The 21,009-nt window shown below is 44.7% G+C and overlaps 1 protein-coding gene across 5 annotated transcripts in view; it reads right to left on the bottom strand.

Annotated features, from left to right (window-relative positions):
- Positions 1 to 21,009, bottom strand: part of SUGCT (succinyl-CoA:glutarate-CoA transferase) — a 389,451-nt gene that overhangs the window by 360,928 nt on the left and 7,514 nt on the right. For all 5 annotated transcript variants that reach the window (XM_038760523.1, XM_038760522.1, XM_038760521.1 and 2 more), the window contains exons 2-6: positions 19,929 to 19,980; positions 19,743 to 19,816; positions 18,603 to 18,688; positions 17,938 to 17,988; positions 11,258 to 11,378 (exon numbers count right to left, since the gene is read on the bottom strand). In XM_038760523.1, the coding sequence (XP_038616451.1) occupies positions 11,258 to 11,378; positions 17,938 to 17,988; positions 18,603 to 18,688; positions 19,743 to 19,816; positions 19,929 to 19,980 (384 nt within the window). The remainder of the gene's footprint in view (positions 1 to 11,257; positions 11,379 to 17,937; positions 17,989 to 18,602; positions 18,689 to 19,742; positions 19,817 to 19,928; positions 19,981 to 21,009) is intronic.

Below are 21,009 nucleotides of genomic sequence, written 5' to 3'. Positions count from 1 at the left end.
CTGCTCACTAAGAAAGCCATTCCTAAGGAAAAACTCATTGGATACTTCTAATTTTGCCCTGAAATATAATAATAATAATAATAATGATGATGGCATTTATTAAGCGCTTACTATGTGCAAAGCACTGTTCTAAGTGCTGGGGAGGTTACAAGGTGATCAGGTTTTCCCACATGGGGCTCACAGTCTTAATCCCCGTTTTACAGATGAGGTAAGTGAGGCACAGAGAAGTTAAGTGACTTGCCCAAAGTCACACAGCTGACAATTGGTGGAGCTGGGATTCGAACCCATGACCTCTGACTCCAAAGCCCGTGCTCTTTCCACTGAGCCACGCTGCTGTCGTTATCCACTTTTTCTGCTGTTGACCAGAGGTGTCTCAATTCTGTGTCACTCAGGAGAAAGAAGAAGGTGAAACAAAGGCATTTTTTCACTCAAGGCCTTTGCTGACTTGCATTATAATAATAATAATAATCATGGCATTTATTAAGCGCTTACTACGTGCAAAGCACTGTTCTAAGCGATGGGGAGGTTACAAGGTGATGAGGTTGTCCCACAGGGGGCTCCCAGTCTTCATCCCCATTTTACAGATGAGGTAACTGAGGCCCAGAGAAGTAAGTGGCTTGCCCAAAGTCACACAGCTGACAATTGGCGGAGCTGGGGTTTGAACCCACGACCTCTGACTCCAAAGCCCGGGCTCTTTCCACTGAGGCACGCTACTTCTCTTATGAACTAGCCCCCTTTAAAGGTCATAAGCAAAGGCCTTCCTGAGTCAGATTGATGATCCGTCCAACCAAGATTCTGGGGGTGCTTGAAAGGCTTGGAAATAATGACTCTTCCTAAAAATCCACCCTAATGGTTAGAGACCCATATAATAGTCCATTCTTATAACCTTGTAAATACGCTAATAATAATAATAATAATAATAATAATAATGGCATTTATTAAGCGCTTACTATGTGCAGAGCACTGTTCTAGGCACTGGGGAATTTACAAGATTATCAGGTTGTCCCCCGTGGGGCTCACAGTGTTAATCCCCATTTTACAGATGAGGTAACTGAGGCCCAGAGAAGTTAAGTGACTTGCCCAAAGTCACACAGCTGACGAGTGGCGGAGCCGGGATTTGAACCCATGACCTCTGACTCCAAAGCCCAGGTTCTTTCCACTGAGCCACGCTGCTTCTCTATGCCCAATGCTGGGCACATAGAAAGCACACAATTAATATGCCCAACTTGGCCCTAACATCTCCAACAACGCCAGCTTTCTAACCTCAGTCATTCATCAGTAAAGAGCAAAGCCTGTATAGGCTCATCACCACAGAAATAATAAGGAAATGTCATAGGATTTCAAAGATGCCACCATTTTCATTATTGTCCAGAAAGCTAATTGAGGGATCTTAGACTGTGAGGTCGTCCTTGAGGCTGTAAACGTGTGGGCAGGAACTGTGTGTGTCAAATTGTTGTGTTGCACCCTCAGTCACAGAGCTCTGAACACAGTAAGCGCTCAGTAAATACGACTGATTGATCTTACTGCTCTTGCTGCTTGCCAGATCCTAGCCAGAGACCTCCTTAATTGGGTACTTGCGAACACCAAAATCTATGTACCCACTAAATCACAATGTTGGATTAAATGGGGGCAGAGCAGACACATATACAAGAAAAGTGTACATCGTACACCAGGAAATTGACGGGAACATCACCAAGACCCCCTCAGTGGAAAGAGCCCGGGCTTTAGAGTCAGAGGTCATGGGTTCAAATCCCGGCTCTGCCGCTTGTCAGCTGTGTGACTTTGGGCAAGTCACTTCACTTCTCTGGGCCTCAGTTACCTCATCTGTAAAATGGGGATTAAGATTGTGAGCCCCACATGGGAAAACCTGATCACCTAGTATCCTCCCCAGCACTTAGAACAGTGCTTTGCACGTAGTAAACGCTTAACAAATACCAAAATTATTATTATTATTATTACTATAAAAGCAATGGGAAGCAGACTGGCCTAGTGGATAGGGCACGGGCTGGGAAGCAGAGGACTCGGGTTTTAACCCCAGCTCTGCCACTTGTCTGCTGTGTTACCTTGGGCAAGTCACTTCACCTACTCTCCCTCTTAGACAAGGAACCCAATGAGGGACAGGGATTGTGTCCAACCTGACTGCCTTGCACCTAATCCAAGGCTTAGTATAGTGCTTTACAATAATAAGCGCTTGACAAATGCTATTATTGTCATTATTATAATAATAATGATACCATCAGCAGACCTGGGCTCTAACAAATACTCAATAAGTTGGGCTACGCAGAGTTTCTCAAGAGAAACAGAAAAGCAGGGTGGTCTGGTGGCTAGAACATGGGCCTGGGAATAGAACGACCCACACTTGTCTGCTGTGTGACCTGGGGCAAGTCTCTTAACTTCTCTGTGCCTCAGTTATCTCATCTATAAAATGGAGATTAAGACTGTGACCCCATGTGAGATAACCTCATTACTTTGTATCTACCTCAGCACTTAGTACAGTGCTTGGCATAGAGTAAGCACTTAAATACATTTTTTTTTTAAAAAAAAAAGGGGTTCTTAGGTTCATGTGGCTACCTGAGTCAGAACTGGTAGCGTTAGGACCAATCCCTTCCCTACTACCAATGACGTAAAGCCAATATGCATTAGATCTCATCTTGTTTAACTTATGTCATTCAGCCACACTTTAAGACAAATAAAGGACTATGGAAGCAATGGAAAACTGGTGCAATAGAAAACTCTTCCAGCTCAACAAGTTTAGAGCGATTCTGACGGTGAGTGAATCAGAGGGGATATGGTTGGGAAAAGTTGAGGGTCTGGTTAATTAATCAATTAATCAATCAGTGATATTTATTGAGTGCTTACTGTGTGTGTGCGCAGAGCACTGTACTAACTGCTTTGGAATACAACAGAGCTGGGGGATATGTTCATCATCATCATCATCAATCATATTTATTGAGCGCTTACTATGTGCAGAGCACTGTACTAAGCGCTTGGGAAGTACAAATTGGCAACATATAGAGACAGTCCCTACCCAACAGTGGGCTCACAGTCTAAAAGGGGGGACTGCCTAGAGTTCCCTGCCCACAACCAGCTTACAGCCTAGAGCAGGAGTGAATAGGGTACAGTCCTCTCTCATTAACCCAAGGTAAAGGCAAGCGATCCTGCTAGTGAAATATAAATCCTCCCCCACCCCTCGAAGAAAGTGTTCTCATCTTATGTTTTCTAGAGGGCATAAATAAATTTTTCTCCAAAAAGAAAAAAAAAATTCCCAGAGGTTGGTGGAACCTCTTTGCCAATGTTGGCTTTTACTGTTCATACACATAACCCATATTTGTTCATTGTTTGAGTCCACGGTTATACAGGACCACTCCAACCTAAACAATTGGAAACTCCCATGTGACTAGTAGAGCATTTTGTCAACAGGCCAAGTTTCACAGAGACTTAACCGATCCCAAACCCAGAGCTGTCAAAATACATTACACGTAAAACTCCTAACAGTTCTAAGGTTACTCTCATCCACTACAAAGCCTGCACGCGAGTGAGAACAGACAATTTGGGGGGTTGACATTATTTGGACGGCAGCATTAATGTCTAGAAACGTCACAGAAATTCTAGAGCCCCAGTCATATCATATATAATGCTTGACTGATTAAATTATCCTTATTATTAAATATAAGAAACCTGGAGAATTCTAAAAAGCCGTTGAACATAGTTTTCAAATGCTAGCCTTTCACTCCTACACAACTCTTTTCAGAAACATCAGCGACTTTACCAAGCTGTCTAGGAAACGTGCCCATGATTGCCCGCTTTGGAAATAGTCAATTGTGAAAAGGGCAAGTTCCTTTCAAAATTCTCACCTACGTGACTAATGAAAAGTTTGCACCTTTTCCTCTGCTCTCACACTGTCAATTCACCTTTCCACCATTCTCAGGGGCTATAAGGGATTCCATCTGGTCATGGAACAGAAATGACACATTTTGTTTTACCTAGACATGGAATACTTATTAGGTTATTTTTGGAGAAGTGAACTGCATGAACTGGAGTGGAGCAGGAGAGAAGAAAAGACAGACAAGAAGCCAGACCGCTGGAAAACACCAAAACCAGTGGTTAGGAATTCTGTACTGTACTTTCCCAAGCACTTAGTAATAATAATAATAATAATGGCATTTATTAAGCTCTTACTATGTGCAAAGCACTGTTCTAAGCACTGGGGAGGTTACAAGGTGATCAGGTTGTCCCACAGGGGGCTCACAGGTTTAATCCCCATTTGACAGATGAGGTAACTGAGGCACAGAGAAGTTAAGTGATGTGCCCAAGGCCACACAGCTGACAATTGGCAGAGCAGGGATTTGAACCCACAACCTCTGACTCCAAAGCCCAAGCTCTATCCACTGAGCCACACTCTGCATGCACACAGTAAGCACTCAATAAATGCTACCGGTGATAATGATGATGATGATGATGATGATAGTATTTCCTGTGAGATTCGATGGAGAACTATTGGGGAATTTTGAGGAGTGAAAAATGTTATGGCAGGCATTTTTAAAAGTTGATACTTGAAATTGAAAGAAGAGGGGAAAGATTGGCTGCCAGGAGATCAGGAAGAAGGCAACCAATCAGTAGTATATATGGAGCACTTACTCTGGGCCTTTGGGAGCATACGATAGAATTAGTAGACACAATCCCTCAAAGAGATTACAATCTAGTGGAGGAGACAAATACTACAAGTGAAGAGAGTGTGAACCAGGCTGAAGTTATAAGGGTGAAGAGATAGATATGGATCCGTTAAACAGTAAGAAGAACAACTGTCAGGACGCAGAGACAAACTGAATATGGAAGGTAAATGAAAGAGAGGTGTCAAAGATAATACCAGGTTTTCCCAGTATGTGGAGAATTCAATCCATCAAACAATCAGTGGCATTTATTTAGTGATTATTGCCAGCAGAACACTGTACTAAGTGCTTGGACGAGTATAATAAAACAGAGTTGGTAAATATGTTCCTAGAAAGTTAGAAAGAAGATAGATATAGGAGTAAAAGTGAGGGGTTAAGTTTGGGGTGTACTAAACAGGAGGGGCAGGTAAGTCATCCAGAAAAGGATGCCCCAAAGACACCTCTACACCCTCCTACCTAGACTGCCCATGGTTGGGCAGAGATTGTCTCTGTTGCTGAACTGTACTTTTCAAGCGCTTAGTACAGTGCTCTGTACACAATAAGTGCTCAGTAAATACGATTGAATGAATGAATGAATGACTGTGAGCCCTCTGCGGGACAAGGGCTATTTCCAATCTGATAATCTTGTATCTACCCCTAGTGCTTAGAACAGTGCTTGGCACATAATTGCTTAACAAATACTATCAATGAAAGAGCCCATTGTACAGTGGGTGAGAGGTCTGGGCTGGAGATGGAGAAATGGGAAGCCTCTGTATAAAAGTGGTAGTTGAAACCCCATGCGCCGATGGGTTTCGGGAGATAGGGACTGTAGAGCAAGAAGAGGAGAGGACCCAGAACTGAGTCTTGGGGGTTCATCACAACTGAAGGGTGAGGAGAGAAAGAAGAGCCAGGAAAAAAAAGTGAGAAGGAACAGTCTGAGAAGTAGGCTGAAAACCACAAGTACGGTGCCTGTAATGTCAAAGGATGTAGAGAGAGTTTCTAAGAGGATGTCTTTCATGTCAGAAGTGATTGAAAGGTCAAGGGGAATAGACAGAGAAGAGATCGTTAGATTTTTTTTTCTTTAAAGTTATTACGTGCTTACTATGTGCCAGGTACTGTACTAAGCACTGGGGCAGATACAAGGTAATTGGATGGGATTCAGTCCCTGTCCCACACGGAGCTCACAGTCTTAATCCTCATTTTACTGATGAGGTGACTGAGGCACGCAGAAATTAAGTGACTTGCCCAAGGTCACACAGCAGACAAGTGGCGGAGCTGGGATCAGAACCCAGGTCATCATCATCATCAACAATCGTATTTATTGAGCGCTTACTATGTGCAGAGCACTGCACTAAGCGCTTGGGAAGTACAAATCGGCAACACACAGAGACAGTCCCTACCCAACAGTGGGCTCACAGTCTAAAAGGGGGAGACAGAGAACAAAACCAAACATACTAACAAAATAAAATAAATAGAATAGATATATACAAATAAAATAAATAAATAAATAAATAGAGTAAAAAATATGTACTGCCCTATCCACTAGGCACACTGCTTCCCGAGGGGCCACTGGAAATCTTGGGGGGGCACAGACTCGTTAGAATCAAGAGCGGAGTGGCAAATCATCCCATTTTATAGCCAACAGCCTGGCATTCAGCTGATCCGTCTCCAGGCCAGGACCAAGGAAGTCCAAGACCTTTATGTCTAGAGTTTCTATTTTAAAATGCCCTATGTAAATTCCGCAAATTTCCACCTAGAACCTTTCGGGAGCATGTGTCTCTGTCGTAAACTGCATTAACCCCTGTTCCTTGGGCAGTGATTTAAACGAGTGGTTGTCTACTTACCAGACGACCAGGGAGCTGACAGTGGTGAAAATGTGGTGTTGAGGGGAGGGAAGGTGGCGAGGAGGAGAAAAAGAATGGAACAGGGTGTATGGCCATTGTGAGAAGGAGTTGAGAATCAGTCCAATTTAGTAGATTCTGCTAGCAAGAAGGGGTACAGTCACTAATAATAATAATAATAATTGTGGTATTTGTTAAGCGCTTACTATGTGCCAGGCACTGTACTGGATAATTGGGTGGGACACAGTCCCTGTCCCACATGGGGCTCACGGTCTTCATCCTCATTTTACAGATGAGGTAACTGAGGCAGAGAGAAGTGAAGTGATTCGCCCCAGGTCAGACAGCAGACAAGTAGCAGAGTCGGGATTAGAACGCAGGACCTTCTGATTCCCAGGCCCGGGCTCTTTCCACTAGGCCACGCTGCTTCTCCTTAGTAGCCGTCTGAGCTCAAGTCTGTCGGTGTCAAGTGCTTTTGTATGTTCTAAAAATAGAGCACAGAGGTTTTAGCTCGGCTCCCTATAGTTCTCTTATATCTGTCCTGCTGCCAAAATCCTGTCTGCCTTCCTGCATTTTGGCCTGGTAAGAGACTGACTAGTGTAGACTCCTAGGATTACATCCTGACTCTTACATACCACACTCCTGTTGATCTGTCATTGACAGAAAATTGGCCAAAAGAGAGGAAACAAAGCAGGTAGCTTTGGTTAAATGGCCCCTTTTCAGGATGGAGAGGTTTAAAGAATGGAGATCAATGCCAGGACCCGTTTTATTTTACATACCCCTATAAATTGTCAGGAAATGTCCTGCAGAAAGACCTCCGAAAGCTGAGTAAGTGGAACAAACCGGCAGATGAGCTTCACTGGGAGCAAGTACAAGGGACTACACCTTGGGGAAAATAATCCAAATTAACAACTCCACGAGGTTGGGCATAGAGCTATCAGTCACAACCCAGAAGACTGATCTTGGCATCGGGATTAACTGTCCTTTGAGATCATCTGTCCTTGATTCTGACTCAAATTGACCAGGCTGGCCATCTGAATACTGGGCATCGAGAGGAAGGGAATAGAAAAACCAAATGAAACAGAGAATCAAACTACAAACCACTTTATAAAGTCATGATCTGATATAATAATAATAATAATGTTGGTATTTGTTAAGCGCTTACTATGTGCAAAGCACTGTTCTAAGCGCTGGGGAGGTTACAAGGTGATCAGGTTGTCCCACGGGGGGCTCACACAATTTTAATCCCCATTTTACAGATGAGGCAACTGAGGCACAGAGAAGTGAAGTGACTTGCCCAATGTCACACAGCCGACTGTTGGCAGAGCCGGGATTTGAACCCATGACCTCCGACTCCAAAGCCCGAGCTCTTTCCACTGAGCCACGCTGCTTCTTCTCTGATATGATATGATATGGTACGTATTTAGGAAATACAGAAAGTTCAGAAAAGGGAAGCCTTTCTGCTAGCCTTTCAGCAAGTACTGTGGCTTAGAGGAAACAGCCCAGGCTTGGGAGTCAGAGGTCATGGATTCTAATCCCGGCTCTGCCACTCATCAGCTGTGTGACTTTGGGGAAGTCACTTAACTTCTCTGGGCCTCAGTTCCCTCATCTGCAAAATGGGGATGAAGACTGTGAGCTCCATCCAGGACACCCTGATAACCTTGTATAATAATAATAATAATAATGACATTTATTAAGTACTTACTCTGTGCAAAGCACTGTTCTAAGCACTGGGGAAGTTACAAGGTGATCAGGTTGTCCCAAGGGGGCTCACAGTCTTCATCCTTATTTTACAGATGAGGTAACTGAGGCCCAGAGAAGTTAAGTGATGTGCCCAAAGTCACACAGCTGACAAGTGGTGAAGCTGGGATTTGAACCCATGACCTCTGACTCCAAAGCCCGTGCTCTTTCCATTGAGCCACGCTGCTTCTCTATCTTCCCCAGCGCTTAGAACAGTGCTTGCCACATTACTAATTTGCTTGTACCCACCCCAGCGCTTAGTACAGAGCCTAGCACATAGTAAGCGCTTAGCAAACAAATACCATTATTATTATCGTTGTGGTGGTGTTTCCAGGGGCCGCTCCCTGGATTTCAGAGGGGCTCCTTTGCAGTTACCCCAACCCAGTGACCCTGGTGAGCCGCTCCCAGCAGCAGAAGTGTTAGGGACCCTTCTTGTCCAGAGCAAAGGGCTGGAGACTGATGGCAAATGTGACAAAGAGCCTCAACTGCATCTCTAAATAATAATAATAATAATAATTGGGGTATTTGTTAAGCGCTTACAATGTGTCAGGCCCTGTACTAAGCGCTGGGGTGGATACAAGCAAATTGGGTTGGACTCAGTCCCTGTCCCACGTGGGGCTCACGGTCTCAATCCCCATTTTACAGTTGAGGTAACCGAGGCACAGAGAAGTAAAGGTCACACAGGAGAAAGTGGCGGAGCCGGCATCAGAACCCATGACCACGGCTCCCAAGGCCATGCTCTATCCACTACACCATACTGCTTCTCTTGCTACTGCTGCTATCTGAGAGGAGATCTTCCAAGCGACTGGGTGTGACAGAAAGAAACTGTGACAGTGTGTGTGTGTATATGTGACTGAGACAGAGAGGGAGAGAGCGAGAAAGTGTAAATATATACACGAGTGAGAGTGTGAATGAAAGAGAATCGGTGAAAGTGTGTATAGGTCTTTCTCTTTATTTCTCCCTCTCTTGTCTTTTGGTCCCTCGACAAGACCTTCTCCAACTGTGGGCTTCCTTTTGATAGTAATGCACTAGGTCGACAATGTTGTCACAATGAACACACATCCTCTTTTCCTACAACACGGAGACTGCGTGTCCTTGGGAAACCTGGCATCTAGGAAAATTGACAGGGTCCAAAGCAGTATGCACGCCTGCGACTGCTTCTTCATATGCCACACTGCGCTGTATCCCAACAGAGGCCAGTTGTCAAAAGAATGTTCCTTAATTCTGCCGTTGTTTTCCATCCAAAAACGCACAGGGAAAAAAAAAACGCACCTTCTGGCAGAACTGGGCGTTTTAATGATTTGCAGCTTGTTAAAAAAAACACAGTCCACGTATGAATGTAGAAACGACGTAAGTAACCCCTCCACAGGAATGAGTTTGAAATGCCTGCCCTAGTTAATGGCTCCGACGAAGTCCGCCAATCATCCCGCTTGCCAAAAATGCTCACGACTGAATTAGCAGCATAGCGAATGGATATTCTCTCAACCCTAGGGTATGTAGCAGCTCGGGGCCAAAACCATCCACAACCCCGTCTAGAGGTCTCATAAGGCTGCTGCCCTTCATGGAGGGTCAATTTCCAATGCACAGAACAGCACAGAGAACGCTGAATTCTCATCCTACCTCTTAGAGATAACCCCTACCACATAAGCTGTCGTTTCCACAGGGCATCAGACATCATTTCATCATCAGTTCATATTTACTGTATTCCCCAGGCATTATACCGCACACCAGAACAGAGGCCCGAGCCCTTTCTTTGGGAAGCTTTTGTCCTAGAGGATGTAAAAAGGGGATTCTGCTTTTCTTTTTGGGTCTCTGTTGATGAGAACCATTTTATATTAGGTTTAATTTCGCTGAAGGGAAGAGGTGGGGGTCAGGGCTGGAAGATGATTTGGTTGTTTTTGGGTGGTTGGGATTTGTGCTTCCATTCACTCGGTTTCCTGGATGAGGAAGGATTCTTAAAGTGGGCTTAGACGGCAGAGATAGTTACCTTCAAGGAGAGGGGCAGTCTTTTAGAACCAGGGGCTGGGTGGAGAACAGGCCCAGAGCGTTCCAGAGGCCAAAGTGGGCTACAAAAAGAAGGTTGACCTTTTTTTTTTACTTTTTTTGATGGTATATGTTAAGCGCTTACTATGTGTCAAACACTGTTCTAAGCACTTGGGAAGATCAAGCTAATTGGGTTGGACACAGTCCCTGTCCCGCATGGTGCTCTCAGTGTTAGTACACAGGAGAACAGGAGAACTGAGGCCCAAAGAAATTAAGTGCCTTGCCCAAGATCACACAGAAAGCAATTGGCAGAGTCAGGTTTAGAACCCAAGTCCTCTGACTCCCAGCCCTGTGTTCTTGTCACTAAGCCAGGCTGCTTCTGCAACCTGACTAGAATGCAAGAAGCAGATACCATCAACTCTCAATTTCCCAGGGATTCTTTTATTTCTTTTCCGACTTTCTCCTGGAGGCCACCGTTTGACCACTTCCCTGCTCCCTGACACGTCTACCAGAAGGGAAGTAGAAGAGAAATAGCAACTTCTCAGGGATTCTTTTATTTCTTTTCTGACTTTCTACTGGAGGCCACCACTTGACTACTTCCCTGCTCCCTGGCACTTCTGCCGGAAGGGAAGTAGAAAAGAAATAGCAACTTATGTGAATGATTCCCTTCGCAGGAGACGGCCGTTCATTTTGGTACACTTTCCAGCCCTTCCCAGATCATCCTGTAATGTGAGCATTCAGTTTGTTCTAAAAACATACAATGCCAATAAATGTATCTCTGTGCCTACAGTTGTCCTTCCTCTCAGACAAAGGGGACCTCTGTAGTAAGGACTTACTGCAAGCAGAGTACTGTACTACGCTCTGTAGACACAGGTCTCTGTCTACAAAGACAATCATCACCTTGTTTTAGGCAAAGTATTCAAGAACAGCTGATGTTAAATGCCCAGGTTTTGGGGGGTTTTTTTCCCCTGGTAAAGCCCAGAGAGAATGGGAAGTTGGTTTCACTGCAAGAACCTGAGATCCAGTATAGCATTAAGGTAGGTATACCTGTTATGGAACAGTAGACGATATGAGGTGCCACCTTGTTGATATCTTCATACCCCAGGCCCATTTCAAGCAGCTTGCCAGGGACGTAGTTTTCCACCAATACATCACAGGCAGCTGCAAGCTGAAAGGATAAGCAAAGATGAGTCAGATTCTGGTTTACCGGACTTCCAGAAGTTAAGCAAGTTCCTCCCATGATAGAGTTAGAAATTTCAGTCAACAATGCGGAGCCTGGCTTTGTTTCAACGCAGACGTCCAGGAAAGTGCTTCAGTAGATAACCGGGCTCAAATGATTTCTAAACCTCTAGATCTGTGGAAGCAACTGGTCTAGTGGAAAGAGCGCAGGACTGGGAGTCAGGGGACGTGGGTTCTCATCCCGGCTCTGCCACATGTCTGCTGTGTGACCTTGGACAAGTCACTTCACTTCTCTGTGCCTCAGTTCCCTCACCTGTAAAATGGGGATTAGAACTGTGAGCCCCATGTGGGACACTGACTGTGTCCATCCTGATCACCTTGTATCTACCTCAGGGCTGAGAACTGTGCCTGGCACGCAGTAAGCACTTAAATACCTTGCCTCCGTTTCCTCATTTATAAAATACCTGTTATCCCTCCTCCTTTGACTGTGAGCCCCACATGGGAAAGGGACTGGACCGAACCTGGTTATCTTAATACAGTACTTGGCGACTAATGCATAACAAATACCACTATATAATCATCATCATTATTTCAAATTACTTTTAGATGTGATATTACCAGGTGAACATAACCTAGTCGAATTTGTCATTAATCAAATGTTAGGACAGTAAAAAAATGAATGCTCTTGACCAAGGCCATTTACCTTCCCTTCCCCACAGCACCTGTATATATGTATATATGTTTGTACGGATTTATTACTCTATTTATTTCTTTTACTTGAACATATCTATTCTATTTATTTTATTCTGTTAGTATGTTTGGTTTTGTTCTCTGTCTTCCCCTTCTAGACTGTGAGCATGCTGTTGGGTAGGGACTGTCTCTATATGCTGCCAACTTGTACTTCCCAAGCGCTTAATACAGTGCTCTGCACGCAGTAAGCACTCAATAAATACGATTGATTGATTCATTCATTCATTCATTCATATTTGTTGAGCGCTTACTATGTGCAGAGCACTGCACTAAGCACTTGGGAGAGTACAAATCGGCAACATATAGAGACGGTCCCTACCCATCAACAGGCTCACAGTCTAGAAGGGGGAAACAGACAACAAAACAAGTAGATGGGTGTCAATACCATCAGAATAAATAGAATTATAGCTATATACACATCATTAATAAAATTAATAGAGTAATAAATATGTACAAATATACACAAATGCTGTGGGGAGGGGAAGAGGGTAGGGCAGAGGGAGGGGGCAATGGGGAGGGGAGGAGGAGAGGAAAAGGGAGGGGGGCTCAGTCGAAGAAGACCTCCTGGAAGAGGTGAGCTCTCAGTAGGGCTTTGAAGGAAGGAAGAGAGCTAGTTTGGCGGATGTGTGGAGGGAGGGCATTCTAGGCCAGGGGGATGATGTGGGCCAGGGGTCGACGGCGGGACAGGCGAGAAAGAGGCCCAGTGAGGAGGTTAGCAGTGGTAGAGGAGCGGAGGGTGTGGGCTGGGCTGTAGAAGGAGAGAAGGGAGGTGAAGTAGGAGGGGGCAAGGCGATGGAGAGCTTTGAAACCGAGAGTGAGGAGTTTTTGCTTGATTCGAAGGTTTACAGGCAACCACTGGAGATTTTTGAGGAGGGGAGTGACATGCCCAGAGCGCTTCTGCAGAAAGACAATCCGGGCAGCAGAGTGAAGTATAGACTGAAGCAGGGAGAGACAGGAGGATGGAAGATCAGAAAGGAGGCCGATGCAGTAATCCAGTCGGGATAGGATGAGAGATCGAACCAGCAAGATAGCGGTTTGGATGGAGAGGAAAGGGCGGATCTTGGTGATGTTGTGGAGGTGAGACCGGCAAGTTTTGGTGACAGACTGGATGTGTGGGGTGAATGAGAGAGTGGAGTCAAGGGTTACACCAAGGTTGCGGGCTTGTGAGACGGGAAGGATTGTAGTGCCATCCACAGTGATGGGAAAGTCAGGGAGAGGACAGGGTTAGGGAGGGAAGATAAGGAGCTCAGTCTTGGACATGTTGAGTTTCAGAAGGCGAATGCATCTTAAAATGCAATTTAGAATGCAAACTTCTGAATTCTACTTAACTGTCCAAATGGTTTTTGGAGGAGTGGAAAGGGAAAAATCAGAGTCAGGACAGAATCAGAGAGGCATATGCAATTTAACAAAATAGGTAAATGCTATTTTATACTAACGTTTCCCTATCCTTTGCCCACATCTTGTCTCTCATTATAAAGAATCATTCTCCTCTCTGTTGCCCCTAACTTTGACTGTAAACTTCTAGGGATTCAGGCCAGGTCTTGTTTAGCTTAAATTTTGTACAACAGCCATAAAGTACACATGGAACCTTAATAAATGCCAATTCTGCCCCCAAAGTGCTTTTGCTCTTCGGAGTTCTCTGACCCTGAGAAATTGAAGTCTTTGAAAATGACTTCATGAAGTTTTTTCTAAAGCACTGAACTGTAGCTCCCATTCAATGACAAGGGACTGAAAGCACTTGACAGAAAAGCATTAGGTCAGATTCCCTACTTTGAACAGATTCCCTACTTTGAACTTGAGGTTTCTCTGCCAGGAAAAAGGTTAATCACCTTATCTGATCTCAGACCAGAATCAGATCACTTGACTTCCACTTCAGTGCTTTTTCCACTTGACAGTGTTTCTTGTACAACAAATTAAGGAGGAAAGAATTCTAATTTAACTATAAGTAAAGAAAAATAGCCATTTAATGCAAACCATAAGGGAACTTAAAAGCGAACTGGAACGGAATTTAAAGAAATCACTCTACTGTCAACGTATCCCCCAGGGATGCAGTGAAGATTAACAAGTTGATGCAGTGGAGGGGGGTTCTTTGAAATGTAAGATGAAAAGTGCTACTTACACCTCCAAGCATACCATAGCTGTGACAATATTAAGATGTAGTGATGTATTTAATAAAAACTTCTAATGGGACCTGTCCCTGGTTGCCCTAGTTGATGAAGGAGAAATCTTTTTTCTGGAGTGATCAGATGTCCGGCTGATTGCAAGGCATAATAATTGGAACAGGTTCTATGAACTAGACTCATTATATCAGCAATCACCACCAGTCTTAGCAAAGAGCCTGTTTCGCAATGCTTTGAGCCAAAGAAAGAATACATGCCAGGAAGTATTCCACAGGGGAGACAGAAACAAATTCTCATTCAGACAGCCCCAGCACATAACTTATGAATGGCATAACTGGCTGGGAGCAGGAGACGTGAATAATGTTCACAGACAAACGACGCAGTTCAACATGAGGTGAAAATGTGGTTTCAACTCATGAATCAGACCTAAAGGCAATTCGTCCCTGTGAAGTGAACCTCAAATTATCACAATCTGGCTGAGAAAACCATCGGAATCCAACATTTGGGGCTTTTGTTGTTTTTCTGTTGTTGTTGCTGTTCTTTTTTTTTTTTTGACATCCACCGTTCCCTCTGGTGCTGAGAAAATTAAAAAAGAACTAAATCACCTCTTGTTTTGGTACAAGTCATATTCCCAGGCATAATGTTTGGGCACCCTCTGGTGACGCTAAAGCAGCAGTTCCTAAATTTCCTTCCCGGACTCAAACACATTCCGATTGGCCCTGCACTAGCTGACGGGAACTTTTTTTTGCCTTTCCTTTCAAACTACTCGCTGAAGAGATGTTCGCAGGCCTCTCAGGTGGACTTATTCATCCCCAGACAAAAATCTATTGTAGTTTTGGAGGATAGTGGGGGTGTAAAAAGGAGAAGAGACAACAAAATAAAGGCCTAAAAATCCCAGGGGTACCAATAGCCAAGTTTCCTTTAAAATTGGCACTTCAGCTCCAATGCTACTTCTCCTAACACGGTCCAGGTTCCTGCTTGCAGCAGTGCACTGTGGATAAGGGGTATGGGAAAGGGACCCACGTCAAGGAAAAGACCATTTCCGCTGGGACACCTACGCCAGGCTTGAACCAAAATTACCCACGGCTCCGCCATAAGCCACAACAGAACTTTCTCCTCAGGCCAATCCTCCCAAATTTCCTTTTCTCTCTCTCTCTGTCTCTCACACATACACACAAACCCACACACCCAGTACACTGAGAGCTCCTCCCAGTTCAACAGGATGCCGACAGCCTCACATACCCTTGAAACAGACATTCAGAAACCGTCAACTGAGGCTGACTATTCTACCGCTCTCTGGAAGGCACAGATGTCACTGGGCGCTTGAGAAAGTACAAGGGAATAATAATAATAATATTAATAATGGCATTTATTAAGCGCTTACTATGTGCAAAGCACTGTTCTAAGCGCTGGGGAGGTTACAAAGTGATCAGGCTGTCCCACGGGGGGCTCACAATCTTAATCCCCATTTTACAGATGAGGTAACTGAGGCCCAGAGACGTTAAGTGACTTGCCCAAAGTCACACAGCTGACAATTGGTGGAGCCGGGATTTGAACCCATGACCTTTGACTCCAAAGCCCGTGCTCTTTCCACTGAGCCACGCTGCTTCTCTAGGAAGTGATCATATCTGGCTTAGTGGCAAGAACTCAGGCTTGGGAGTCGGAGGTCATGGGTTCTAGTCCCGGCTCGGCCACTTCTCTGCTGTGTGACTTTGGGCAAGTCACTGAACTTCTCTGTGCCTCAGTTATCTCACCTGTAAAATTAAGATTAAGACTGTGAGCCCCACCTGGGACAACCTGATTACCTTGTTATCTACACATGCGCTGAGAACACTGCTTGGCACATTGTAAGCGCTTAACAAATACCATCGTTTTTTTTAAGTTACTCTCCCAAGCGTTTAGTACAGCACTCTGCACATTTTTTAATGGTATTTGTAAAGCGCTGACTATGTGCAAAGCACTGTTCTAAGCGCTGGGGAAGTTACAAGGTGATCAGGTTGTCCCACTGGGGGGTTCACAGTTTTAACTCCATTTTACAGATGAGGTGACTGAGGCCCAGAGAAGTTAAGTGACTTGCCCAAAGTCACCCAGCTGACAGTTGGCGGAGCCGGGATTTGAACCCATGACCTCTGACTCCAGAGCCCGTGCTCTTTCCACTGAGCCACGCTGCTTCTCCAACATAGCAGATGTTCAATAAATGCTACCGATTGGGACTTTTTTTCTCTCTCCGTCTCTCCAGCTGGTTGGGCCTTTGATTACCTTAGCCGTTTTCCATCTGTCTCACTGGGTTTGCCTGTGCTTCAGTCAGCCTTTCTCTCCTTACACTGTAAAAAGAGAAGGAGAGTCTCTGCCTGGGTATCTCTCTCATGCGGCTTGCTCTTTCTGTCACCCTTCTGCCCATTTTTGCGTTATCTCGGGGGGGGTGGCTCAGAGTTTTTCCTCTCACTTCTCCCCGTCACCTTCCTCTTACAGAGGCGAGTTCATTCATTCATTCAGTCAGCCGTATTGAGCACTCACTGTGTGCGGAGCACTGTACTAAGTGCTTGGGCGAGTACATAAACAGACACATTCTCTACCCACAGCAAGCTCACAATCTAGAGCAGGGGAGACAGACATCGATACAAATAAATAAATCACATAAGTTCTTCCTTCAAGGGTCGCAAGGAACACTTTTTCTTCTGCTCGTTGCTCAACTCCTCAGCTAGGGAGGAAGGCAGCCAGAGTCGGTGAGGGGACAGGACCCGTGTCTACCAACTCTGTTATTGTTCTCTTCCAAGCGCTTAGTACAGGGTTTTGTGCTCAGTATCCACTCAATACCACTGACGAAACGATTCCAGTTTTATGGTATTTGTTAATCACTTACTATTTCAGGCACCGTTGTACTAAACCCAATTTGCCAATTTGTAACATGTTGCCAATTTGTACTTCCCAAGCGCTTAGTACAGTGCTCTGCACATAGTAAGCGCTCAATAAATACGATTGATGATGATGAAACCCCGGGTGTAGAAACAAGCTAACCAGGTTGGACACAGTCCCTGTCCCACGTGGGGCTCAAGTCTTCATCCCCACTTTAATGGATGAGGTAACTGAGACACTGAGAAGTGAAATGACTTGGCCAAGGTCACCCAGCAGGCAAGTGGCAGAGCCAGGACTAGAATTCCAGGCCCGTGCTCCATCCACTAGGCCAGCTTCTCAACTGACATGGTTTGTTCTATTTTTATTCCGTGCTAATTGCCTCCTTTGCTCTTTTTGGCTGAGGCAAGAAATCTGACCTTCTTCGCGTTTCACATGGGCAAAAGCTACCCCACTTATGGATCAGAGACTCTCCAACCAATTAGAGAAGCAGTGTGGCTCAGTGGAAACAGCACGGGCTTTGGCGCCAGAGGTCATGGGTTCAAATCCCGGCTCCGCCAACTATCAGCTGTGTGACTTTGGGCATGTCACTTACCTTCTCTGTGCCTCAGTTACCTCATCTGTAAAATGAGGATTAAAACTGTGAGCCCCCCGTGGGACAACCTGATCACCATGTAACCTCCCCAGTGCTTAAAACAGTGCTTTGCATACAGAAAGTGCTTAACAAATACCATCATCATCGTCAATTATCCAAGGGTTTTCTCACTATTATTCTCCTGCATACATTTATTCTAAGAAATTATCTGTATAAAAAGTATACTGTACCTCTTTGACAATCTTCACTCCCTTTGGATCTTTAATATTGATGGCTATACTCTGAAGACAAAAAGAGTTTTTAAGTTAGAGTTTTCCAGGATCACTGATTCATTCACTCTTCAAACTAATTCTTTCCCCCCCCAGAAGCATTTTAAATTCTCTCTGGCCACATACGACGAATGTAACATCAAGACAAAGCAAGGGCTACATCAGGCATCTTTCGGGATAAAGTTGGATTCTGACCAAGTGCACCCTTTGAATTAAGACACACAGTCAGTTCTCAGCGAAGGAGGGAGGTTCGTTCCCGACAAAGCCCATGGTAAGGAAAATTTGTGATGTCACACGGACCCCTGAAGTAGCCGCCACATGTGTGGTCACAACCGGTTCTTCCAACATGACATCGTGTTCTATCCAGACTCACCCAAGTGGTCGGAAGACCATCTCCTAATTCCCGCCACGGCCTCCCAGCCAAAACGACCGGTGAAAAATCTGCATTATGGGAGAGCTGACTAAGGATTATTAATGTGGGAGATGGTAATTCCCCACAGGATGTCCCTGGGTGGTCTGATCTTTTACAGAACCCCAACTGCCCCTACAGAGCGATTCAGGAAAACCTAGGCTCATCGTGCCTTTCGTCTTTCAGATGGGAAACACTGACTCCGTCGTCTTCCTACCTTTTTATTACGGTTGATGCTGAGAAAATAAGTACTTTCTGTCCCCACGAAGGGGGGTCCCCAGGTCCGCGTGTCATCTCCAGATCCTGGAAACAGAGCGGTTCCCTTTAGGGTCTCCGCAAAATGACGAAGCCCCTCCGCTTCCGACCCACCGACCCCAGCCTGGAACTCCCTCCCACTTCATATCCAGCAGACCGCCCCGTCCCCATCTTCAGAGTCCTATTTAAATCACATCTCCACTGTGGGCAGGGATTGTCTCTCTTTATTGCCGTATTGTACTTTCCCAAGCTGTTAGTACAGTGCTCTGCACACAGTAAGCACTCAATAAATATGACTGAATGAATGAATGAAGTTTCTCTGACTAATCTCTCACATCCCCTGTATTTTCCTCCCTAATACATCACCTCCCTATACAGATTTTATATATATATAGAGAGAGAGAGAGATCAGATATACAGATATAGATACACCCTTATACCCTATTACTTCTCTTACCTATCATTTATCTTAAGTGTCTGTCTTCCCTGCTATATTGCGGGGAGGGAAGGTGTCTACTATATTGTACTCTCCCAAGCCAGTGCTCTGCACAGAGTAACATTTGATAAATACTACTGATTGAACGAAGCTCAGTTGGCCAGGCTGGGGAAGCAGCGGGTCCTTGTGGAAAGGGCCCGGGGCCATAAATATTCTTACATTCTACTATTTCCCCTATCCCTAATTCACTTGAATGTCTGTCTCCCCTTGTAGACCGTAAGCTCCTTGTGGGCAGGGATCATGCATTTACCAACTCTGCTGTGTTGTGCCTTCCCAAGGGTTTAGAACAGTATTCTGCATAGAGTAAGAGCTCACTAAATACCACCAATTGATTAAGGCCTAAAAATCCGGGTGGGGCAGGAAAAGAGAACTACAAGCACCCCCAAATCTTTAAACGGCCACAATAGTAGTGCCATTGCCATAATAATAATAATAATAATAATAATAATAATAATAATAATAGTATTGTTAAACGCTTATTATGTGCCAGACACCGTACAAAGCGCAGGGTAATGGTATGCATTGAGGAAGCCATGGCCTTAAGTGCTTGGGAAGTACAGCAGCAGAATTACCATTTATTTTCCCAGAGAAAAACTCATGCTTTACCTGGTCGTTCCACTTTAATAACTTCTGCTCCGAGGTCTCCTAAATTCATAGTGGCAAAAGGTCCAGCCAGCACTCTGCAAGGTTAACAGCGATGCCCGCATTTATTATTCTTTCATCAGATGTTTAATGGATTATTTATCTTAAAAATCAGAGTCCGCCCTGGAACCCAGATTCCCGAATACAAACCTTGTTAGATCTAGAATTTTCACATCTTCCAGGGGCTTCACAATAGCAGGACCTAACGAAACAGAAAAATCGCATTTTATTCTCCAAACTATGAAGAATAAAGAGGCACTTACTAAAAGCCAGGCACCGGACTAACTGCTGGGGTGATAAGGACGGTCTCTATATGTTGCCAACTTGTACTTCCCAAGCACTTGGTACAGTGCTCCTGCACACAGTAAGCACTCAATAAATATGATTGAATTAATGAATAATAATAGTAATTATTATTATATTATTATATAATATAATATTATTATTATTACGGTACTTCTCAAGTGCGTACTTTGTGCCAGACACTGTACTAAACTGTGGGGTAGATACAAGCAAATAGGGTTGGACACAGTCTCTGTCCTGCCTGGGGCTCACAGTCTTGATCCCCATTTTACAGATGAGGTAACTGAGGCAGAGAAGTGAAGTGACTTGCCCAAGGGCACACAGCAGACAAGTGGCAGAGTAGAAACAAGATCAAAGAGTTTGGAGACGGTTCCTGTCCAACAATGGGTTTTCTTTCATCATTTACCACCACACCTACACATCCTGCTCCACTCTTCCTCCTAGGATGGCTACTAATTAGGTATTTTCAAGGGCAACAGAATGATTCCTGGGAGAGCCCACCAGCAAAAATTCAGTTAAAAAGTCCCAGTTGAAAGAAACTACAACATCGCTTTACTTGTGTTTAGGTCCGTTTGGTGGAAGATGTCTTGTTTTGGACTGTGCAAAAGCTAACTACTAGCTCCAACATTGGGTTTTCAGTCTAAGAGGATAGAAAAATAGATACTTTATCCCCATTTTACAGATGAGGAGGCCCAGAGAAGTTATGTGACTTGCCCAGAGGCACTCAGGAGGCAAGTAACTGAGCCAGGATTGAAACCCAGGCCACCTGACTCCTAGTGCCACCGAGAGAGATGACTAACCCTTGGAGATTTTTGAGGGAGAGAGTGATGGGTTTTGAGCTGCATTTTAGGAAATCAGATATAGGAATGAAATGCAGGACCACCACAAAGAATAAAAGGTCGCCTGATGAGATGGTGAAAAGTGGAGT

Source organism: Tachyglossus aculeatus, chromosome 18 (assembly GCF_015852505.1).
Source record: "Tachyglossus aculeatus isolate mTacAcu1 chromosome 18, mTacAcu1.pri, whole genome shotgun sequence".
Lineage (NCBI taxonomy): Eukaryota > Metazoa > Chordata > Mammalia > Monotremata > Tachyglossidae > Tachyglossus > Tachyglossus aculeatus.
Note: the sequence above shows the minus strand (reverse complement) of the source record. Positions and strands in the feature narration are given on the sequence as shown.